This window comes from Centroberyx affinis, unplaced genomic scaffold, assembly GCF_046629955.1.
Source record: "Centroberyx affinis isolate AG114_WGS23_722 - 3 ecotype Tasmania unplaced genomic scaffold, CSIRO-AGI_Caff_v1 ptg000304l_1, whole genome shotgun sequence".
Lineage (NCBI taxonomy): Eukaryota > Metazoa > Chordata > Actinopteri > Beryciformes > Berycidae > Centroberyx > Centroberyx affinis.
Window position 1 is genome coordinate 108,239 of NW_027278982.1, and position 25,836 is coordinate 134,074.

The 25,836-nt window shown below is 43.4% G+C and overlaps 1 protein-coding gene across 1 annotated transcript in view; it reads left to right on the plus strand.

Moving 5' to 3' along the window:
• LOC139640899 (ADP-ribose glycohydrolase MACROD2-like) overlaps window positions 1-25,836 on the plus strand; it is a 121,825-nt gene that overhangs the window by 90,817 nt on the left and 5,172 nt on the right. Inside the window, exons 5-10 of the mRNA XM_071515090.1 lie at window positions 4,824-4,862; window positions 6,531-6,590; window positions 11,000-11,038; window positions 11,430-11,474; window positions 12,904-13,020; window positions 14,058-14,123. Coding sequence (XP_071371191.1) covers window positions 4,824-4,862; window positions 6,531-6,590; window positions 11,000-11,038; window positions 11,430-11,474; window positions 12,904-13,020; window positions 14,058-14,123 — 366 coding nt within the window. The remainder of the gene's footprint in view (window positions 1-4,823; window positions 4,863-6,530; window positions 6,591-10,999; window positions 11,039-11,429; window positions 11,475-12,903; window positions 13,021-14,057; window positions 14,124-25,836) is intronic.

The following is a 25,836-nucleotide window of genomic DNA, read 5'->3' on the forward strand; positions in this document are numbered from 1 at the left end:
CCACTCAGGGTCAGTGTCTGGACTGAGGTGTGGTCCCACTCCGCTCTTTTATGCCATGCTCTCCTACACCTGTTCAAATCTTTCACCTCATGCACACGCTCAGAGCTTTCACCCTATCCTCTATAAAACATGAAAAATTGTGCTTTTGAGATACTTGATTAGGAACTACTCAAAAATAACATAATTATTGATGCCGTGATCATAGACTAGACACTGAGGCAGAGTGTGAGGCAGTGAATTCATGCGTTTCACGCAGCCTGGCTGCACCATGTTGATGAGTTTAACAGTAGTTGATAGGTGTGCTGTAGAGAAAGAAAGGCTGATTGGTATGATTACACCATGGAGGGAATGCATAACCCCTTGGTGTGAGAAGACTTGCATTTAGCCTGAGCAGAATGGCAGTGGTGAATCACAGGTTGTGAATTATCTCTGCAGGTGTGCTCCGGCTCTTTCAGAGCACCTCATCATCCTCACTGCCAGAGACAGCCAGTCAGGTGGATCTTGCGGCAACACTGACTGCATCACACACATAGAGGCCTAAGACCTTTCTGTATCCTACAACATCCTCTCACTCTCAACAGCCCGCTGTCACATAGCAACTCCCCCCCCCCCCCCCCCCCCCCCCCCACACACACACACGCACACCTCACCCCCTCTCTCTTTCTCTTTCTCTCTCTGTCTCTTCTTCACTCATTCTCACTTACACCTCTCATGTTCCCACGCAGCTTGCACATTACCTCATCCTTCCACTTTCTATCATTCTTCCTCATTTAGCCAAGGAAGAGCTTCTCCACTGCTTCCTCCATCAGCAAGCTGTTATGGAGCCGTTGTGAATGGTGGCCTTGATGTTTTTGTAATTTGTGTGTGTGTGCGTATCTAAAACTCAGCATCTGCCCGATGACATCAGTTTCAAGCATGTCTAGAGCTGAGAGTAGGCACAATAGATTTTTTATTGAAGTCTTACTATTCTCATTTTTCATCGTATAGCTGCTTTCCTCATATTCATTCAATCTGTCAAGTGACAATGACTGGAGCAGGAACATGTAAACAGGGCATTTGCATACAGGAAATTGCTTTATTACAATGTGCATCCCCACAAGCTGTCAGTATGAGAAAGCCAAATAAGGCCGCACCACTGCAAGAAAACTGAAAAATAGCTTGTGCTGACGAGCACACTCATACACATACATGCAAGCACATGAGCAAAGACACACGTAGATACCCACACACTCACACACAATCATATACATATAAAACAGAGACACACACACACACACACACACACAGGTATTAAATCTCTAAAAATAGGGTTCACAATGAAACACTAGAGGAAATGGCTGGAAATGGAAAGTAATGGAAATGGAAAGTATTTCCAATGTCATTTTTGCGGTGGTATGTGACCAGTGTTGAAGCAGATTCACTAGAAGAGCAGCTGTTTGATGAATAATGATGGAGTCCTCACAGATAGACAAAGGCCGTTTCACATAGCATTAACTGAAGGAGCACTTCAGTTGTTTAGAATTGCAGGTCCCTGTGAAGGAAAGGTAGATACTCGTCACACAGAAATATGCAAATATGGAAACACACTAGTACACACAGGAAAACTAGACACAAAGCATCGCCTCTGTAGAGCCATTCACCATCCATTACCAGGCTCCCCAAATGAGCTCATAACCAGTGATATAATGACCTATTCATTACTTACAAAAGCCGTAAACTGTACCCATCTCAAAGGTGCTGTGAGAGTTTCACTGTCTGGCTAAGAGGGGCCATCAGTGCATCGTTTGAAGGAATGCATACACCTAGAAGTGGTAACCATGTTTTAATGAATCGCCGTGGTCATATTTGTAGAATAAGATAGATAAACCAAAACTTGACAATACTGATGAATAAAACCATTCATTGATTAAAACACAGAGCTTAATTCATGCCATTAATCATTTGCCTTGATTCTATTAGGCATTCAGATTGGTTCATAGACTGTGATTGACAACTTGCATGCCTTGGCACATTGTGGGTATTATTTGCAAGCATGGAGGCAGTCAGGCAGCTGTGGTTTTGGAGAGTAAAAGCATGCTGAAATTGATTCTTGGTACACTCCTCCACTAATATGATCTGGGTGGCTGCCCACAAGCTGGGCTCCATCTCCTATTCTCCTCAATCAGCCACAGTGCTGCCAATATTAACACAGCCCACAGATCTGCAGGGGCTGCTGCATTCTCTCCAACTGTTTCACTGACTTTCCAATTGACATTTATTTACATGGCACTTAAAGTGGTTCATATTCGCAATGCATGCGAACCCCCTCACTGTCCCTAATAGAAGCTTTCCTCCTGCCGGTGCTTGTGTCATGCATTGAAAGAAGTAAAGCCTGTAATTTGTTGACAGACAGCACAGTATTTGTTGTGATGGGAACGGCTGCAGGAGCACTCACAAGAGTGAGAATGAAGCCTATGTCGGTTTCACATGGTGATCCCTGGGTGCAGGAAAATGAGAAGACCATGGTGTGTTAGTGATGCGAGTGCCAGGAAAGCACACTGGATCAGCTATTCACAGTCTCTCAGTCAGCTTTGGCAAATATCCAGATTCACTTTTAACTTCTCATACAACATGTTAGTTACTTTGCTAGTTTATACTCACTTTTTAGCATGCATCCCTCCATATGACCCATTAAATGGTCAGCTACCACTTTTGGATGCCCAAGGTATCCAGAGTAACAACATTCACTTTAATGTTTACCTTTGTTCTTGCTTTTTTTTGTTTACATAGCTTCACATATGTAAACTACAAGCTTGTGCAGTAGGTGCAATGAAAGACTGGTTATGGAGTTCTTTGGGCAGTTATTGTTGTAGGTTGTTTGTTCATAAACTCATGTGGAGGTAAAGTGGCATGAGGTTAAAAATTATGGTGTTTTGTTATTGAAGCGAAATATTGCTTCAATAACATCCCCCCCTCCACTTCTACTGGCCATCTTATGGCCTCTGCATAACTGCTGGTCTTGCATTACTCTACTACACCCATGATATCCATTGCTCTGGGTGTCGCCCTAAGGCAGAGACCATTCTGCCGACTGGATCCTCATTGCAACTGAATGGGGAGATACCAGAGATCAGCATGAAGGCTAGAGGGACGAGTAAGCTCGGCCAGGAAGATTCCACTTGTGAGATTGACTTAATCTTGATTGCCATTTCTGAAGCTTGTGAAAAGCTTCATCAGGGGTTGACGGTTTCTGATCACGTGTTTCTGTTTATAGCAAGTTCGAGCTGAACAACCAAGCCACCTTATATGAATCCCTTGCATGAATCTCCCCATGTGGAATGATATTTTTAATTTCATCTGTGGCACTTTCTCTACTGTGATCACTCTGTAACTTTCTCTGCTTTCCCTCTGCCCTTGAGACACATGGAAGTTTGACCACCCTCTTTCTGTAGATAGAAAAAGAAAGAAAGAAAGAAAGAAAGAAAGGCAGGCAGGAAGGAATGAAGCAAGGAAGTAAAGAATGAAAGGAGAGACAGTTTGTCAGATGTTATCTAAGACTAAGTCACATAAGTCTACTGTGTTGACAACTGTGTTGAGCTGTTAATAACATTACAGCATGTGGCAGTAGCTGAAACACCCCATGTCTCCGTTCTTGCACTATTGTTATACTGTATCAGCGGGCCTTCCTTTGTTTCCCCAAGCAGGGTTAGATTAATGCACTGTACCCCTTTATTCAGTGTTATACAAAAGAAAAGCCTGTCCCTGGATCCACAGGGAGCTCTGATGGTTACACTTCTACAGAACAGATGACAACAGCTTTTCATCAAAGCTAACGCTTGCCTTTTCGTGTTAACCCAAGCACACCCATGCACAGACACACGCACATTCACACACATATACAGGCATGCATGTGCCCACACACATAGTGTATACCATACACACACACGTCCATACACATATATATACACACATATATAGTGACATGACTCAAAGTGTCTTCAGGCACGCTGAGCTGTGCTAGATCTGAGAGTGTGTGTGCATGTGTGTGTGTGTGTGTGTGTGTGTGTTTGTATGAGGGATGCAGGGAGCTGTGAGCAGCCATCCACAGTTCCTCTCTCCCCCTCTCCCACTCTGCAGTTCCTCCTGAGGCAGCATCCAAAGCCTGCTTCTCATCTCCCCCACTGTGCATCTCAACTCATCCACCCAGAAACACCTCTGGTTTACTCAGTCTGTCTCACACAATAGACTTACCCGAGCAAGAAAATCAAAAGTTCTGTTTTTTTTGTTGTTGTTTTTTTCAAAAGGAGCAGTCATCCGCCCCCAGACTGAAATCCTTGTAATTTGAGGAAATGGGAGGTTTTATGTCATTTGTGCTGGGCCAACAAGTTCATGTTTAATTGAAAAAGAATGTGTTGTGAATGTGACCCCCCCCACACACACACACACACACACCTCATTTGGTGTAATAACTCGCTAGCTTCAAGGCTGTCTGGTGGGGAAATGGTGGCAGGCTGTTAAGGCTTGTAGGGAAGAGTTTCTAGCATGGCAGCTGACGTGGTGAGGAGGGAGAAGGAGGTGAAAGGCTTACAGCAGGCTGGCGGACATGTGAATGTGATGGGTTTTCCTTTGGTAGATTCACACTTCCAGTCACACTCCGAGGCAAGACTGCTGATTGTGTGTTTTCAGCGTGTGACTGGTTTAGGCAGCCATGTAGTATGGCATGAATATACCACACTGTACTCTAACTACACTATAATCACTGAGACAGGCTGTGATGACTTGCCGTATCGTACATTATAAAATAGCACGGTCTGACACGCTCTCTTTTTTTTTTCCTCTGCCAGACAATGACATGGAGGTTACAGAGGGACAGCTGAAGGGAGGTGAGTGACAGAATATTTCATGGTCGCCTTTTCACCTTAACACCTCCTTAAAAGCACACGGAGACTGAGCAAGTGCCATATCTTAAACCTGTGACAGTGATTTGCTAGGTTTTAAGCGGCAGATGAAATTGAATGTTTATTCATTTGGTGACAAGTCGAATCCCAGGCCTCACACATCACGGTTAAAAATACTTCATGTCAGGTACATTACATTACAAGAGCTTATATCCACAGCTAATTCCCAACACCGGTCTCTTCATCCGGCTTACAAACACAATGCCTTCAGACCACCTAAAGAGAACGACAAAGAAACAGCAGAGCAACATCCCTCCGCAGCGCACGCCGGGCGAGAGCACAAACACAACTGTCAGCGCATAATGCTTTTATCGCCTCACCATCTTGGCACACGGCCTGAAACTCCCAGATACTGCTTATCGGGATAAACTATTGACATTTGTCTGTGCACTGATGTCCTGAATAAGCAATGGCACAAACAGAGCGGCTCATGGAAGTCGGTGTATTGTTTGAGTAGCAGGAACAATAGACTCGATAGGCTGAGTTTAGCAGCAGTGTTTTTTTCTCCTTGGTAGACTGAAAATGTCATTTTTTATGAAAAGCTTGATAAAATGTTCCGCCTGTAGCACTGTTCTCCAAAGTACAGAAGGTCTTAGATAGCACCAGCATGCATTGAGGACAAGGGGATTGAGAGCAGAGGCCTGCCAGGTCTAGCCGGTGTGTCCCGTGAACACGTCATAGTACATGTGCAACCAACTAAGCAGAGAACAATGTTAGTTTTACTGTCTGTCTGAGGAAGTGTTCGGATTACCGGAGATCTGGGACCCGGGGTGCTATCAAAATGTTTTTCCTCCCAAAGTCACCCTCATGATTTGCCAATTATACGCATCTGTGTTTTCAATGAGATTCCATTTTGGGCGAACATAAAAGGTCTGTTTTATAAGTGCACTGTAAAATGTGATATTCCAGAGTGATCCAATGTGCACATAATGGCTAAATCATAAAGACTTGGCTGAGAGGAACCGCATTTTAAAGAGTTTGTCCTATTGGTAGTGCCTGAGTGATTATCTCGTTTTCTGTTGCGTTCCTCACCAACTATTTTACACTGCACACAGCACACAGTATAATAACATAGCACCAGACCATATCAAGCAAACCGAAATAACCCCTGGTAATTCCTAGTTCTGTTGTATCATCATGCCAGCCCTGCCCCGGTCCAGTTTGGCCTTGTTTGATGGGCCTCTGCACCGGTGCCAAATACTGGCCTTTTATTGTGCTCCATCAGCCAGGGTTTGATTCAGTTCTGCCTGGAGCCTATTCAAAGGTTCAAATGACTGCCATTCTCACATGGAATGGTGCTTTTGTCCCAGAATGTGCTCTGGAGTTGGCCTCAAAGCCTCACATTCTTTCCCCCTCCCCCAGAGGAGTCATTTTTTGTCAGGCAGGTATAAAACAAAACAACATAAGAGCCATCGAGTTCTCCCCCAGGCTCTTGTAGCACGGTCAGCAGAGACAGACAATGGCCAAGTTAGTATAAGCACTGCTAGGCTGAGTGAGGCTTGCCAAAAAATCACCTTTACCCTCACCACCTCTCATCTAAGGGTGCAAACTTGACCAGCCACATCATTGAATCAACATTTGTTTATTTTATAGGTAACACATCACCATCTAAGAAATCCAAAAGCAGGGATCAGAGTGAAGACAGCAACAGAGGTACGTATGCCTCTTTGTGTGAGTGTGTGTGTGTGTGTGTGTGTGTGTGTTTGTGCATGCATGAGTTCATGGTTCCACTTGTGGGTTGCTTTCTATTCAAATGTTATTAATGATGTAGTTTTTTTAAGCACACCAGGTAGCACAACTGGTGGAGGAAACAACCTACATCGAGGTGTGTTTACAGCGTATTTGTTTTGTGTGTATGAAGTAATGGAGTGTGTTCTTGGTCAGTAATCTCCATCGTGCTCTTGTGCCAAGTTCCTCTTTGGGGAAATGAATACAAGATGAAGCTTGGTCTTTTTTAAAAGAATGTTTTCTTAGCAGGAAACTTGTTTAAGAAGCCATTATCTGGCTATTCTGCAGTTTCAGCCCCTTTGGATGTATAATATTGAAACAATTATAGGCTTCTCCGATACGATGGACCAAAGATAATTAGATTCTTACACTGGAGGGTGTTAGTAGGCAATTAAAATCGTACACCATCCATTTGTCTTCAAGCCTTAAGGTTGCAGGGGATTTTTGAAGATAGCAGTCATTGTTGTTTTCTTTGGGGAAATGGCCCTTCCACCTGATTGTGAGTAAGGCACATGAGCTGCAGAGAGACTGGACTAGATAGCACATTCACTTCAAGGGCATCAATACATTCTGTGTTGTTAAACAAAACACCATCACCCTCTTTCCCCCGCCTATTCAACGTACCTTTCCATAATCCACAGCAGTAATTCAATATGATTCACAAATTCAATCACCAGCATTAGGAGGGCATAAGTATTTTGTAATAATCTTTATAAATCCTAATTTATCAGGCCCGGCAGCTTAATAGTAACTAATCCATTCACAAAAGGCCTTGGCACAGCTTTCTAGCATGGGAACACTCAGTCCTTGAGACAACCTCTCTCACAGGAAGGGAACGAAATGATATTGTACTAAATGCCTGCACTGTAAAGGTTAGGTCTGATTGTATGTAGCGCATAGGAAGGATTAATCATAGAGAGCACTCAGATGTCAAGATTGCACAGAGCAGAGGGGATGGTAATTGCAAGAACAGACTGTCAGTTATGTAAGACAGACATTTTCAGACCTTAAGAGGCCCATGCAGGACCTCTCAAAGCAAGACAGAGTACACTTCACTCCTTTGTTAGACGTTCTTACATCAACAAGACACCATATTTCACCATCTTGTCCATGCAGCGCGTCACCCATTTGGCACAGTCGATATGTGTAGCGGTTTTTAGAATAAATTATACTCTGCAGCAGAGCTTGTGTAGTGTGTCGACACACATGATGCCTCAGTGTGATCCATCACATGCGCTCCTTAGGGGATTCACCCCCCCGGGTCCGGGGGTCGGGCATTAGGGGCTTTTAGCCACAATACTGATGAAGAGAAAACATTAAGGCTTTCTGCACTGTTGTTCGATGATAAATACACGGGTTAGCGGACTAGAGGTAATTATAGGTCCGCCCTGTCCCACACACAGCGACCACTACATTTATGGTTGTTGTGTCACTGCAAGGGCAAAATGCTTGTTCAGCCTTGGTGGGCTAAAGTGAGAGGACAGTGAGGAGCACACAGTTATCACCAGCACTAACTGTGTGTATATACTTTTAAGACCAGCATGATTGATGAACAGGGGAGATGGTCAAATTTAATGGACAGTGTTTTGACTCTGCTTCTAAAGAGGGCCGGGCTCAACCCATAGTCAACTACAAATAACCCCCCAATGTATTTGAAAAGAGCCACAGTTTCACTGTGTGTGTGATGAGCCACGTTGTGATGTAATCCACATGAAACCCAAGAACAGCATACAGATGCTGCGAGCGAGAGAGCTAGAGAGAGGCAAAGAGAGAGAGAGAGAGAGAGAGAGGGAAAGAAAGGGTGAGACACAGAGCCGAATGCTGGCAGAGGGGTCTAGTAGAGAGGATTCTCTTTAGGGCACACCTGAGTTGGCAAGCAGCCCCACTGTGTCTATTATTTGATATCAGATTGGTATTAGTGAGATTAGTGGATGTCACAGGGCACACTAAAATGTGCACACTGAGCCAGAAATCAATGCCTGGCTGGATCTGTTTGCCTGGCATGTTAGACTTGAGAAAGAACTGAGGAAGAGGAGGAAAGAGAGGGGAGAGGGTGAGATATGGCACCAAGCATAGAGATGAAGATTAATGACTGGATGGATGGATGGATGGGTGTATTCCCTAAGTAGTAGTGCATAAGTGTCTGCTGGCCTACTTGGCCACAACAGAGCCTTCCCTCTGTGTTCAAACAAGCTCTCTGCAGGCACAGTGAATCAAAGGCTCTTCTCCCTGGGATGCCATCTTTTACACTTTGGCACACTGTCAAGCATCACTCACACACACACACACACACGTGCACTCACAGCGCACACACACACACACAAGATTTTTCACCTGCAAGAGGTCTTTGAATGACAGCTGTTGGTCATCTTAGAGCCCTTTATATTTTACACAGGTCTCATGAATGTTTCAAGGTTCTTTTTTTATCTTTTCTTTGTGCTTTGCTCCAGTTGGCTTTAATGAAAAGAAAAGCAGAAACGGAGAAACAGATAGAGTGTAACTCGGGGGCGTGTGTGTGTGTGTGTGTGTGTGTGCACGCTCACGTAATTCACATTTTCGTTCACATTCGTGCACAGGAGGTACTGTTTTTTGCACCTTAGAAATATCCACTGTAGTCAATGTTTTCCTGTCTACTCAATGGTCATGCAAGTAGGTCACATGATATGTAGCTGGTAGGTACGCCTATCAGCATCTAAATTGTTTATGTCCTTGTGATACATCTGTAACTGATGTGGACATAAATAAATCATTCACATGTGTTTGTGTGTGAAAGAGAGAGATCTACATTTACTCACCAAAATACTACTCTTTCTGTCTCATCCAACACGTCCAGACGAACGCTTAAAATTGCCGTTTTTCTCTGTATTTCTATAAGTGCCGTTCATGGGAGTATTGACACTTAAAGGCTGGAGGTGTGGACTTTGGCTTCAGCCCTTCTGCGTGAAGTATGCCAATTAGACCTTCATGCACAGTAAAGAGAGAGCTGTATATTGTGGGTATCAAGTAGGAAAGCTGTGACAATGCTGCCACCTGCTGTTTGGAGCTCATGACTGAGCAACCTGGTGGAGATGTTGGTGGGGTTTCTGCTCCGTGGAGAGAGACAGCGCTCTGACTGAACCTAACTTAGAGCCATTATAAATCACATCTGCCCTACATAGAATCTTTTGTTGTCTGCTTTGTGTGCGTGTGTGTGTGTGTGCGTTTGCGTGTGTGTGTTTATCCACAATCTTGCCCTTAGCATCCCTTATCACAAATTGAATACTGTTCCATTCAATAAGGCAAATAGGAATGATCAAATAACATGGAGGAAATTGCATTCAGCCCTTTGTCGTATCTGATATACTGTTGTTTGGGATCACTTTAGACAGATACAGCAGTCATGCATAATTTTTAAATGTAGAATAACCTTTTGTGTGACCTCGTAGCCAATGAAGCATTCATCTTAACCCGTGCTCCCAATGAAGTATTCTTTTCAACCCCATGGCCGTGGCTCCATCTCACAGTGCCAGTCATGATTAATAAAAAGGATTGCCATCCACTGTGTGTCACCAGCATTCTGTTTGATGGACAGAGGCACTTGAGACAAACATGCAGCCCTGGTAGAACTGGTCTTTTTCCCATTTAATAGAGGCTGGCATTTTTATTGTTCTGAGTGCAGGGCAAAATTGCATAGATATGAAAAAATGGTTTCTCTCTGCAGCTTGTTAAAAAAGCAATTATAGAAGCTGCACAATAGCCATTGTGGAGCATGTTCGCTTATTGGTGTCATGGCTTTCATTTACTCAATTTGTCCCAAATGTCATTGGTGTGTGTGTGCGTGTGTGTGTGTGAGAGAGAGAGAGAGACAGAGAGAGAGACAGGGAAGGGGGGGTAGCAGATGCGATGGGGGGGATAAAACTTATTTTGTGTCATTATTCAAACTTCTGCCTTTCTTGTGCATAAACTGGCCAGATTTCACTTTGGCATTGTTGGTAATGGTAGACAGGCCTCTTCTGTCATGATGCTAAATTTGAGGTTGATGAGCAAGCATGATGTATAGGTAGGTAGGTAGGTAGGTAGGTACTTTAATATGAAGAGCGTCATTCCCCAGTGATTTGTCTGCCATTTTAAAATGCGATACCGGCTCTCACAAGATAATTGCAGCCATGAAACTCTATGAATTTTCATAGATGCTATTAATTAAGTAAAGCAATTTGCCCAGAACAGATTACCAGTCTACTGTAAATTATATGATGAGTTGTATTTTTTAACATTGAGCAATGAACATTAGGTAACTTCTTTTCCAAAAACTGTGTGGCATTTTGAAATGAATCCTTTCCTCCCTCCGTTTTCAGATGAAGAGGAAACAGGTGATGAAGAGGAGGTTGAGAATGGTAATGTACCTCTGCAGACCAATAACAGATGTTCTGAGCCCACCAGCTCCATCCGTGCTTCTTGATGTCATTTGTCGTCAAAAGTGGAATTTCAATCTGCTCCAGTTCAGTCTCTCCATCCTGTGTGCCACCACTCTAACTAAAAAAAAAAAAATTCTCTTATCGCACAAGCATGGAACAAAGAAATCCCTCAATTATGTATGGCTTTAGAAGTGACATTCTTTTTCCGTTCTTTTTTGTCACTTAATTTATGCATGTCTTTGTGGTTCCATAGCTCTCATACAGCAGTACAAAGACAAAGCTACACAAAGAGATGGAATGAAAAGGCTGTTTGAGGTGATATCGAAAGCCAAGTCAATTCACTCTTTTTGATTTCCTTCTCCGCTTCTAGAAGCTGCAGAATGTGGGGACGTGGTGATGGAGAGTCAAAACCAAGGTACAGTACAGTTCACTTACAGCTTGGAAGGATTCTGCAAGGGGGCAAGGGGCATGAGGAGTGGTTGGGGGTGGGCGGTGGGGGGGGGTTGGGCGGGTGGGTGTCATATACTGTAGTATTGTCTGTGTGAATAATTGCCACCACACAATCCAAACATCGCTGACTGAGTGGGATGGAATGCACAACATTGATCTGACTCTTATCTCTAGAGAATTGTATGGGCTGACCTTAATGTTTAGATGTCACTGCAGTGTGTGTGTGTGTGTGTGTGTGTGTGTGTGTGAGACTCGGACATGCAGCTCATTTGTTGCTTGCCTCTTCAGCTTGAGTGTGTGTTTACGGATAGTGCCTGATCAAAGAGCTAACCTGCTCAGTCTTATTAGCAGCAGAGGAAAGACTATTGTACACCATTATTACTGCTCTGGACGTATGTGTATAGGCAGGACTGACAGACTGAGGACTCTGAGGGATGTATCCGTTTGATGTGTGTTGCGTTGTGTTGTGTTGCGTTGCGTTGTGTGAAACTGTGTTGTTTGAAACTGTGTTGTTTGAACGTCCCTATGCTTACCGTTTGTGTACAGTTGTGTACTTCATAGCTGACAGCGACTACCTCAAGTGGATTGTGTGTAAACAGATGTTTGTGAATGCTTGTTTGTGAATAAGTGTGTGCTTGTGCGTGTGTGTGTCTGTGTGTGTGTGTGTTACAAAGAGGCAGCCATTATCTTTGAGCCAGAGCCATTTCTCTTTCTCCAAATTTCTGCTGTAGTGCTGGTATATAATTAAGATTCTGCATTTGCATACTGGCAGCGTGCAGTGCCTCGCCTTCCCTCTCTTTTTGTTTTATTTAAATCCCATTCCATTGACAAAGATTTGACAGATACAGCCTTCAGCCTCTCATGAACATGAATTTTGTAGATATTCTATGGGAGAGTCGAAGCGAATGCCGCCCTGCAATGCTATCCTAGACCTGAGATTGGTAATTACTTTCTCATGAGAGACAAACAGAGAAGCTTTTCAGTAGTTGCATCATTCTTCTGTATATGTGTGTGTGTGTGTGTGTGTGTGTGTGTGTGTGTGTGCACATGTGTGTGTGTTTGTTTATTGCATGTGAAAATGAGGCCGCAGATCAATGTGTTGGCCAATTTCGTGGTCTTGGTTACTTTGTAAGAATGACCTTCTCCGCCAACCTTTATTCTGAACTTTTTATATCTTTTTATTTCAACCTTGGTGCATATCAAACAGGAAAAGAACAGTCAACCTGTTGGTCTGAAATATCTCTGAGCGATTTCTGTCAGCACTAATGAAGTCTGGCCTTGTTTTTCCCCATGTCTTACAGGGTGCACTGTTTAGACTTTTACTCCCTACCCTTGAATTCATCCTTCAAAGCTCACTTATTTTTTTTTGTGTTTCAATGTTGGCCTGCCTCCAGACGAGGATTCAGGCCATGAGGAATCAAATGACGCAGAGGGTAAAGATGAAAACGAAAGTGAAGACAAAGATGATGACAAAGGCGTTGACGACGAGAAAGACAAAGATGAAGACAAAGGTATGTATGTGAGGGTACATGCACCCATTTAGCATGAGGTCTGTTGTCAATCACAAATATTATTCCAAATTAACTTTAACATACATTCCGTTGATTGTCTAATTTTTCTGATACTCTTTTTTCTTTCTGAGTAATAGTTTCTGATACTGTATGTGGCAAATGCTATCCATATGACACCCAATACTATTCGACTCAGGTCTGGATTAACAACAGTTGCAACATTGCAGACCAGGAAGAAGTAGCTGGAAAAACTTAGCCATCTCTGAAAGTTCGGCCATAGACAGAGACTGTTATTTAGGCTTCTAATTACTTTCAATAAGGCTTTTGTTTAGTTACGAGTGATATCCATTTAATCTACACAACTGATGATACAGATACACACAGGACATCAATATACTTGTGGCGTACCAGTCTCTCATTCTTACTGTTTTGACAGCAGAGGCAGCAAATATGAACAAGTCCGTAAAATGGCTGAAATGTCTATTTCAACAAGGCTAACGTAATGACAGCCTAACAAAAATAAAAACACAGATGTTTATTTAAAAATTTGGTTTACCAGCAATCTAAAATTACATGGTTGGGATGGAACTGTAGAAGCGCAGAATGAGAGTGTTCCCCACTGGAGTGTTTTTCCCATTTATTTCTCCTTCTGTCTGTGTGTGTGTGTGTGTGTGTGTGTGTGTGTGTCTGTGCAAATGAAACTCTCAACGCAGCATAGCCAGAACCAAGTGAGGAGGAAAGGGAACTCAAGTTGTGACCAGTATTGTGCTGCTGTTTGCAGTTTAGAGAGGACATGCAATATTTAGTCTGTCACAGGAGCCTCACAATGCAGAGCACACACACACACACGCACACACACACCCACACACCACAGAGCTGATTAAAGGCAAATGGGAAGCCAACACTCCTTTCGTAAACACACGGATTCATTCCACGCAAACTGAATGAGAGCACGATCTTCTGAATGCGAAGAGACAACACTGATGTTGTGAATGTGTAGTGCAACAAACCATCACAGCTTTGGTTCCTTTCTCAAGCAGAGGAAGAGCCACATGCTGTAAATACAGAGGAAGAGGACACAGGAAACACACAGGAGATGGAAGGTAACATCTACTCTACTAACTATGTAACATCACTCCATACTGAAAATACAGGTGATATAGACTATCTTGGTATTTCAGGTGGCATAACACACCCTCTGGCAGCCATATTGGAGGTCCTCAGCACAATGTGCTGAATGTGCAGTGAGCTCAGTACATTTCTAGACTTATGACATGGCCGTCTCAACAGTATGGAATAGACATGGTGAATAGAAGTATGGAATAAAAATGGTTTTGAGCTGTTTTTTGACTGGGAACTGGGTATTTTGCCACTAATACATCTGACCAATTTTGTATTTAGATGTCAGCTTGTTAGCTAACCGCAGCTACCCATCACTGTCTTAATACATCTGGTTTGCACATTAGCTAACATTATGTAGCTAGTAGTTAGCATTAGTCATGGCTAGTTGTGCGTTAACAACAGCTGCTTTGCTAAACCAGTTTGCTGGCTCGTTAGCTAACAAACCAGGAACTCTGACTAGCACTAAAGAACCTAATAACCTAGTAACCTAAATTTGGAGACAAATTATTAGACTATTCACAATTAAATGCGACAGAATGGATCTACACCCACACTACACTGTCTTTTTCACATCTCTCTGTTTTTCCCGCTTGGTTGTTATATATTTAGCTATTATTTATGTATAGCCAATCCTTCAATGGACCTCCATGACAGCGCCAGCCATATTTGTTAGATTTGTGGTATAACTGCAAAGCTTCAATTGTGTCAATATTGTACGGCCCTCTTATGTATATGTTTCTATTGACCACATGGGATATCTGTCTTTATTCCCCATTTTTCTGTGGCTCACATTGTCACTGATTAAGTGTATTCTCTGGAGGAGCTGAGGATAGAATATTGAACCCCAAGCCAACCCCCCTCCCGCCTCCGCAGAAACACCAAGGTCTGAGACACTCTCTCACCTCCATTTCACTTTCTCTGTGACTGACATTCAATTAATTTAGGGTGAGAGTGAACGTTCCAAATAGATCTGTCTGAGATGGCCCTCTCCATCCCCTCGCTGAATAGCCATTGGAATACGTCCTACAAACACTACAGGCTCTCCATCACTGGAAAGCTTCACTCCAGCCTGTTGATTGTGTCTTGCCTGAGCCCGCCAGTGTCTGTCACTGTCCAGGGTTACCAGTGGCTGCTGTGAGGTGGCGGTGTCAGGCAGTAAACAGCCATGTCATTCCTGATTGCAGGCAGATTGCATTCTGTAAGGAGGAGCGGGCAGGAGCCTCGGACACAGTGCAGGCCCAGACCGTCTCGGATATTGAAAGTCTGAATCACACGCGGTCCAACGCAGCCCAGTACAGCCCAGCTTAGCCATCCGTAACCGGCTATTCACAGGACAAGACCAAATGACTCCCGAGCCAATACTCTTATTAAAAATAATAACTGTAATCAGGCTGGCTGCTCATGGCCGTAGAGTTTAAATCTGCTTTATTGAAAGGAGTAATAAAATGGCACGTATTGATGGGAGGAATGAATAATGAATCAAACAATTCGAGGACAGATGAATATTAGGTTACTACACACACACACTCACACACACACACACTAACCCACTCACATTCATACTGTATCTTCTGCACCAGAAGTCTCACCTGTTAGTTGTATTCTCTACTTTTGACATTAACTTTTATTCATGATCAGGTAATAATTCACAAGCACAACAATAATTATTGCCTTGTCTTTGATCTTAAATACTGTTGGAATATTGGTTGTCATCTCATTGCTTGGTGAATTGTTGTTTGCTTGAATGTTCATTTGTGTAAATTATTAATTCATGGCAGTCTGTAGGCCAATCAGCAATATCTAGCTGACATCAAACCAGCTGTACTTTACATTTTGATGCATTTGTTCAAAAAAGGCTATTGTCAACTTGGTTGTAATAGCTGGAGGGTTTATTGATGAACCTTGCAATGAAAGGGTCAAACTGTATGTGTTAGCATGTTAGGTGAGAGAGAGAGAGAGAGAGAGAGAGAGAGGGACAGAAAGAGAGAGACGGTACACTTGATACATTATTAATTACATGTTTAATTACAGTCAATTTAGGAAATGTCAGACACTGACATGCTTCTACTGTATTCTCAAATACTTCCCCTTACATTCACACATTTCTCCACATGCTCCCAGTTGTCTGCAATGAGTCTTCACACCATGCTTTTCTCACATATCATAATATTGCACATATGGAAGTGTGTGTCACAGCTAAACATCTCAGTTCAGTCACACTAAATAGCACGCGGCTCAAGAAAATAGCTTTCTTGTTGTTTTTTTTTATTCATTTTCACTCTCATCATCATTATAACTTGCTAATGTATTAATTTTAAATTCTACACATATGTCGTCTCAATCTGTAGTTTACATTCGACAGTGAAATAGGGAACTGCTTAGCTGCAGTACATGGATAATATCAGACTTATCAATCAATGCTACCAAGCTATCCCATCTGTTGTTCATACTGTAGGTTCACGTCTGTTATTATTTACATAGAGTATACTGTATGTTTTAGGCATTTGTCTGTTGTTCTTACAACTTACAATGACTTACATTGAGGGAAAAAGCTTACATTTCTAGATCTGCAACATTATCAGAAACCAACAGCATGGAGTGTAAGGGTTACAGCCACAACGTCCTGACAGTACATATCAAAAATTAATATACATGAACATACATCTTCCAAACTGAGATATCCACCACTTAAAAAAACATGACACCTCCCATAATGACTGCTGGCATGAAAGTTGAGCACATTATGGGTTAGTATTGAAGAAAATGGTTCATTTTTTGAGAACAGAATCATTTATGTTTTTTGCCTGATGGATTTCAGGTAGCAGATTTTTTTTTTCCCCCAAAATGTAAATATAGCGTTTTGAAATGAAACCTTCAAATATTCCCATGTCCCTAGAATATTCATATGCAGTAGAAATATGCAAGGCAGTAGAGGGATGTTCTGGCTATGCTCACCACTTATTTATATAAATCATATGTATGCACCATCGCCCCAGCAGAGGCAATGAGATTCTCACTCTAATACTTGGGATGTTATAAAGGCTCACCAAATTGAATCAGAATCCAAGATCCTTCGTGTATGAATATTCATAACATACTTTAAAATGGAAATTGAGGCTATTTTGTTATTGTCTTTGTAATATCTATCTAGCAAGCCTTTTTTGAGAGTGGGCAACTGCTTCAGTAAGCTCATGGAACACCCATAAATTAAAATAAGGCTCTCTTAGCCTAAAGCAAGGAATAAATAAATCTGAATTGTGAACAGAAGTTGTTTTTCCTTCATGCAGTGTGATTCTTCTACAGGAGTCGATATCTAGTGTCTTAGCTCCAAAGGTAAGATTTAATGGCTGCCCAGATACAATGCCACTGAGTAAACAGCGGCTCATCCTTCTTTCCAATCAAACTTTGGGCACGTTTCCCCCTGTAAAACATTTGCATCTCATGCACTGCACGGACACAAACCTGAACTGGTTCTATGCCGTGCACAACCGGTCTGCGGTGGTGTTTCTTATTACACTTGTTGTGTATGTGCCTATTACCGACACACTTTATCTTTTTTTTTTTTCAGATGTGGGCAAAACGTAATGCTGCTCCCTTAATTTTGCTCTCAATATGCAGCAGAATATAAAAAGTAAACAACCTTGCAATTGTTGCCCAGCTGTCGAGGGCGCCTGAATCTTCAATATATCAATGTTCCTTCTATTTTCCTTCCCTTGAGAAAGCCGGCCTCGGCTGGAGGCTGGAGGCCGACTGCGGGATGAGAGCTGCTCCTTGTCTATGGGAGGATGCTGCAGAGGATACTTCAGAGTATTGGCCTCTACCTGAGCGTGGCTGGGAGCGGGCCAGAGGGGCAGGCGGGGGATAGGCTGTAATGGCATACTAAACTCAGGCGGGATGGACCCTGCAGGGGAGATGGAGAGGAAGAGGAGGGAGAGACAGATAGACACAGCGGGCCATCACAGCAATCTCAATCTCACCACAGCAGAGAGAGAAGGCACCATTACACCGGCACAGAGGCTGCCGCAGCTGGCATGCCCAATGTTCCTCTTTCACTTGCTTTTTCTCTTTTTCCTTTTCTCTCCTTACAAGTGTTTTGTTTTTAAAAACATCACCATGACACAAGTACACTCAAATTCATCCTCGTTATCCACACAAGTTTTCTTTTGTCTATATACTTGATTGTGTTGATCTCATAAGTTTATATCTCCAAATGTGTTTTTCCTTGGTGGCCATGATGTGTTAAGTATTGATGGCGGTGGCTGCTTTATTTAGCACTGTGCCTCTGCCACAGTCGGCAGAGAAAACTCAGCTGCACTCACAAGTGCCATATGGTGCCAGAAAACCACAAGCTTGTCATGTACCTCCCTCTCTCCCTTGTAAGAACCACCAATAATAAAAAAAAAAAAATGCATCAGAAATGGAGGAGCATCGAATCCTGTTTTAACAACTGTCAAGAGGATTAGTTTTATTCTCTTGTTTGCTGTTTTATTTGGGGGATGTTATTGATTTTTATGCATTTTGCTCCCCCAGTGGTACGGCTTGAGTGTCACAGAACAACAAGCCAACATAAATGGCTCTTCTGAAACTCAGCAGACATGCCCACGGCAATGTGAAGGTACACAGAAAACTATCACAGCAACTTGGCTCGGCCCTATGTGGTCTCTCTTTTATGTTAAAGCAGCAAGTAGAGAGAGTGGAACATTTAAGTAATCCATTCCAAATCAAAGGACAAGTATTTTTATTTATTTTTCCCCTCTTTTTTTTTTTAAAGGTTGAATAATTTGTCCCAAAATGCACTGGTACATTCTTCTCAGAACTTGTTTCTGCTGAAGTGTGTTATGCATTCATGTTCCTTCTCCAGCAATAGCAAAAGGGATTTGGGGCTTTCCTTAATTGGTTGTTTTGTGCCCTTTTGTCTTGGTCTTTTGTGAACAATGGGACACTGGTGATGTAAATGTAATTTTGGAGAGTGTGGCTCTTTCCTGTGGCTAAGAGTTGTCAGCACACAATTAACAGTTGGCATAACATTATATACTATACCGCTGAGTGGCTCCCCAGGGAGCCAGCTGCCAGTGGCTGTAGACATTAGGCTATGTCTGTGTTTTACAGCTCTTTACACTGACTGTGAAAATCAAGGAACAGCAACTACACCAATCACAGCCCTGCTGGGGCATTGTGGGTGAGTGCCATAAGGAGACTACCCACAGACCTATCTTTATCCATGTTAATACAGCATTTATTGTTGACTTCCATTTGGCTATGTTACTCTCTGTTAAACTCCATTTGGCTCCTTGCCTTGACTTGCTGTAATCTTACTGACCTGTAATCTTAGGTCACTGGTTATCAAACAGCACCCTGTTTCTGGGTTGATCTCAGAAATTAAAAAAAATGGCCTCTGCACTGAAATAAATATGATGGAACAAAAAAGTCTGTCAAGTTCTGCACTTCAAAATACTGACATTTGTATGCGTACACATACTCTCTGTTGATCCCTTGCAGTTGGAGCAAGTTAGATTCTTCCCCATTATCCCTCCGCACCGCAGCACCCTCCTTCATTTTGTACAGTCTTCTTATTGATGAGAAACACAGGATTCTGGTCATTTGGCTGGAGTTGGAGAATAGACCACCATTGTGTACAATGTCCATTATGTTGGTCACCTATGGCCCAGAAGCCTGCTTCAAAGAGAGAGGGCCTCATCTAATAGGCTACAAGGGACACACTTTTTCTTTGCTGCTTTGAAGCTCCTCTTTTGATCAGCTCTTTTATCCTGTCTCCTCCCCTCTTATTGGCTCACAAAAATGGCAAATGAATCAACTCTGAGCAGAGATGTGATTTGTCAGCCTGCGGAGATGCGACAGACCTATGTTTGAAAAGTCTGGAACACATTTTAGGCTCCCTCACACACACCCTTAAACACACACACCGTTAAACATACACACACACAGACACACACACTTTGAATGATGAGTGATCTCTGTATGGGTTGCCTGTCTCCTGGAGGCAGTGAGGAAGATATGATGGTCGCGCTGCTACAGCTAGTAACAGAAATAAACCCAAGCGAGGTACTAACAAAAATGGTCTTTCAGACTCAGATATGACAGTTGGGTTTAAAGTCCTTAGAAGTCCTCGTCTATCCCTAGCCTTTGGATTTTAAATGTCATAGTACGCTTACGTCATGTTAGCATCTTTCAAATTTTTACCTCTTTCCTTTCTCTCTTCTTTAAGTTCACTCGAAAATCACAGAGGAATCCCCGGGTACGATGCAATATGATGCAATATCATGCGATACGTTGCGATACGTTACATCACCTTACGTTATGTTACCTTACAATACAATATAATACGATACAATATGGTATAATACGATACGATATGATACGATACAGAACGATACGATGCGATACAATACTAAGGCCAGCACAGAGAACAGTGTCCATCACGCAAAACATCACATTCACATGTTAACAATATTTACAGTTAAATTATCAGTCTAACCAGTCTATTAATGCACAGGGAAAGACCAGTAGAGAAAAGGAAATACACAACATATTCAGCAGCAGGTATAGTGAGAGTGGGGAGCATGGGACGATAGTAATATGTTGTTGCTAAGATTTTCATCCTGGCTTTCTGCAGTTGTATCTCTATCAGTCCTAACCTACACTGCTAACACACATTTGATACCTGCAGATCTACTGAACTGTATTTGTACTGATCACACTGCTCTTTCACTGACCTTTCAAATGATAGACAGCTGCTCTGCCAGCGCTTCTCTTTTTCATTGCAGTCTAGACGAGCGCTTCGATCATATTGACCATTCCAATCCATGATCTCCTGTGGAAAACCTTGAGCTGAACGGGAGAGGCATCGCATCATAACTGCAGATCAGTCAGCGGGGTTGAGCGGCATCCTTGGAGACACGCAAACGCGCTGCGTTTAAACGTGCTGATAAACGTGCTGCACCTACAAGTTACTCAGCTGCTGTGTGTCCCATTTTAATGCGGCGCGGGGGTTAGCCACTTCACCTAAGGTCAAATTTGCCTGGAAGACTGTCCGTCTGTGCCTTGATATTTTAACCACAATAGGTATCGAAGAAAGCAGCAGCAGGCAGCTTCCCACAGTAGGCCCACTAACAGCACAGGGAGGGCCTAAAGATTATGTAAAGTAATTCACTAAGTGATGAGAGAGGAGCAGGCCACCGCTGACAGCAGGTTTAGCAGGTATGTAGGTCACACAGGGGGAGGCCTCTTTTGCATTTTCCCCTTCCATGTCTATTTTTGTGTTGTCTCCCTCTCTGTTCTTCACTTAATCAGTTATTCACTTACTCCTTTCATCTCAGTGCTCTCACTCTTCTGGGGGTTTTTTTTCTTTTTGTCTTCTGACAGATCACTGTGGCTCTCGCAGAGTAGTTTGGACAAAGTGGGGAATAGAGGAAGACTAAAAAGAAAGATCAAGAGTGAGAGAGAGTGCCAATGGAGACACATTTTTTACTGGCCCTGTTATCCCTCTCATCGCTGTCTGTGTTGTACCAAACCTTTGCCAATGGTCATTTTTCCCTTCATATTTTGCAACTTGTGAACTGTGCCCTCTCTTTTTCTCTCGCTGTCTCTCTCCCTGTCTACCCCTCTAATCATCGTCACTTTCTCTGTGTCGTGGCTTAACCCCAGAGCAGATGGTGCCCTGTTCTCTTTTCAGTCATTCAGACTACTTTGTGTTTTCTCATCTTGTCAAGCATGTCCCAGGCCTGTGTAATGAGCTTGGGCCTTTTCAGTCGGTGTAGAGGACCCCGGCCCAGCTCGGTGCCGCCCCTACCGCAGCCGCCGCTGCAAGGTTACCCAAACCCGCAGGGGAGCACAATGCCACTTAGTGTCCGCAACCCCTCACTCTTTTCTTCTGGAGAAGAAAGGCGGAATATTGATGAAGGCTCTTGGCTTTTCACAAGGCAAGCGGTGGAGAGAGGTGGTCACAGCGTTTACTGAGCAGGCTTGTTTTCGTCTCTATAGCCCGCAGGTCACAGCTCAGTGCTCTTTAATTGGCTTAGATTGTGAGACAGTGTACCATCTCACAGCAATGAAAACTCTGGCTGCTATCAAATGCTGCCCCCCCACACCCCCCACTCCTCTCACAAAACCCTTTTTTCCCCATTTTGAGTGTGGCAGCTCATACAGCTAAGCCATTTCCACAGCCCCGCACTACAAACTTTAACATTAACATATGAAAATGGGCTGCTTTCCACATTTACCAGCTCATTAGTTCTTTTGGTCAGGCACTTGTTGAGGTCCTCCCGCTCTTGTTTTGCTTGAGCAGAGAGATGTCTGTAATTATCTGTGTAGTAGGAATATCAGGCCCAAGGCTATTAGTCCATGCAAAGTTCAATGAGGGGCTCTTTGATACTTGTTTAATATACATGGCCCACATGAAGATCAGGCTTAAGACCACCCAGTTTGCATTCTAAAATGAATTCCGCTCTCGTCCGCTGAAAGGAGCGGAGCTTCTCTATAGATACTGGTACTGACCCTGACATTGTTTTCTTATCTTATTCTCTCAAGATGAAGTGCTATTGAGCAAGCAGCGCCCAAGCCCCCCCAGCCCCCGACTGATTCATAAAAGCAGCACGAACCGAAGACTTTTACCAGATATTTGATCAACTCAAGCAAGAATAAATAGTTTATGCAATCATTGAAAGAGATTTCCAGCAGCCTGAGTCAACAGATGTTTTCAAATTGTGATGCATTTACTGCAGACATAATTTAGTGGGTCAATTCTGAGCCTCCACTGAGCAACTAATACCAAGTGAAAGCAGGGTGTCTGTGCTTTAACTAACTCAAGTAACCCCAGACAGAGAGGTTGAGATAGATCTGGTCCATTGTTGGAGTGGGAGCAGCTGGACACCTGTGTGAGCTGGCTGGGATCAAAGCCTCGGGACCTGTGGCTCAGACACAGCAGAGCCAGGGATGTTCAGACCAGCCCACCAGGCCACGGTTTGGGGATCAAATGAGCAGAAGAAATTCTCCTGGGGTACTGACACTGTAGGGCACAGACACTTCCACTCTTTCCACACTTCTACACCTCTATCGATTTTTATTCCACCACTCCTCTAGAAAGAGAAGTAGAATAAAAGGCAGAGAGACGTCCTGGTGCTGAGAGGTGGTCGCGGGACAAAAGGATCCTCCTGTTCTGCCCAAGGCTCCTGTCTGGAACATTAAGCAGAGACAGTTCCCATGCTGCTGTGCGGGTGACCCACAGAGACTGCCTCCCCTATGGGCTGGCTATGCGCTGGACTGACAAGAACATTAAAAAGGCGTCTGGAAGCATGACTGCTGCAGATGACGACAAATGCTGCCTTTAGTCAGGAGGGAAGATGAGAATAACTATAGCAGAAAAGCCACAGCCGATCGAATGTGTCTCACTTACAGTATACCATAACAAAATCTGACCCTGCCATTGTTTTTGATTTCAAGTACAGTGTTTTTCTAACCTGGTTCAATATTGTGGCGCAGTATGTTAATGCTGACCAACAAAACGCTAACTACCTCTTGTCTAATAAATGAATAGAAGGTGGGGGGTGTAATTTTCTGCTTGTCTGCATATGAGGAAGACTTATGCCCAACTCTCTTCCTTCCTCCCTCTTCTCTTACGTGTGCAGATGTGTGCACACACAAACAAACACACACACACACACAGAAAAACACATGCATATTCGCGCACTCCCCCCTGAGTTACTGATGGGTTTTGTCTCCAGGATGTTTTCACTGAACTTCTGAAAGGCTGAGGTGACTAGAGAATACTGCCTACACAAAGAGCCCACTCTGCCCATCACTGGCTTCCAACAGCACAAGAAGTAAAAACAGCAAAACTTCAATTTAGCAAAGTTTAGCAAATGTATTAAAAGTTTATCATCTCCTGCTTAATTCTGTTCACTCGTTCAGTCTTTACTGAAATATCATAACCACAGATAAGGAAAAGATTAAAACACAGATGTACAGTTATAATATGTGGAAAAAAATTTAGATCAGCTACTAATTTTTCAGATTCATTACCAGTATAGTTAATTATCCTTGCTAAGTGTAACATCGCAATGTTTTAGTGTAAGCCAGGGGAACTCAAATCTTTTATGGTGAGAATCCCTAAATATTTTCTGCCATTTTTGTGAGGACTGCCTAAATGACAAATGTATAACTTCTCTCACTGCGCTAACTGGAACATTACATACCAATATGGAGGGTGATCCCCCGAGACACCATCAAGGTCCCCTGGGGGTCCTTGGGCCGACTTTGAGAACCACTGGTGTAAGCTGTCTAGATTCCTGCTGAGGGAGTCAATTCGGTCTACTGTTTTTCTCCTCTTTTCCTTATCAGCTCTCTGTGGACTCTGCCTCTCCTTCGCCAGAACCTTGACAGAGGCCCGTTTTTCTCTCTCCCCCCATCTTGTTTATGTGTTTGTACCCACCACACTCACACCCTCCCCTAAATGATAGCCCTTCTACTGTCAGCACACAGGAGTCAAATTAGAGAGGGAGACAGCCCAACGCTGCCGTTCCCTGGGAGCTGCAGGCAGGCAGGCAGGCAGGCAGGGGCCACAATTGAAATTCTGAGCTTTTTGCTTTGTTTTGATCAGTGCTGGATATTAGGAGAAGAGGATGCTACCCTAGCGCCCAGACCGTGATGTTATTACCTGAGCGAGAGATGGAATGGGGCAGAGAGAAAGAAAAAGGAGAGAGAGAGCGAGAGAGTGAGACAGAGATGGAGAGAGAGAGACGGAGAGAGAGAAAGGAGCATCTGGAATGAGGCCAGTGCTTCAATGAGCTCCTGCTGCTACACAGGGGCATGCCATGCTAGCTCATTTAAAAGGCAGACATGAAGGAGGCTCTGTTCCAATACAAGCCACAACATTACGCACATTCCACATGTCCTACTATCAGCTTTAATGTCTATGACATGGTTATGTGGAAGCATGTTAATGCATGACATGTAATTCCATGTGCATGCATGATATATAATGGCATGAAACACGGCATAATCCCGCTTTTCATACATACGTCTGTACATGTGCCCTGTCAATTTATTCCATGACACAAAACAAAGATTTGAATCTGGTGGCAAATCTGCTTCTTTGATTAATGTATAATAATGCGGAAGACATCAACTGGTGTTGCACATAATGTTATTTTTTCCCCCTGGTTGGTTCCATGTCTGAGCGCAAGACAAGACGATGGTGAAATAGAGCGGTTGCTTCGTCTTGCCCTGCCTGTCGTTAGCCCGGGCCCTGGTGGTGTCGCACAGAGAGAACCCATTCCAAAAAGCTGCAGCAGATGAAAACAGTTTTATGTTGGAGACGAATTGTAATGCATGTCCTCTCCCAAACACCCCACAGTTTGAGCTTGCTATAGGAGTCAAGGTGGTATCTAATGATTGAGATGTCTTACTCCCTGCAATTGGGCAGGGACAGTATATCCAAAGCTGCCGCTACAACCGTGGCATAAAATGACTTGGTCTTTCAGCACGGACTTGTTGCTATACATATACAGAACATGGAAACCATACATGTTGTATTTGTTTACATCATCACTGGACCGCCTGGGGAGACTAGTTATTTTTATGGTGTGCTTTGTTTGGAAGATTATTGTTGTGAAGGGGGAAGCGGCGAGGTTTGCTCAGGGAGTGAGGAAGAAGGAGTTGTGTGACTACAGAGGTAAA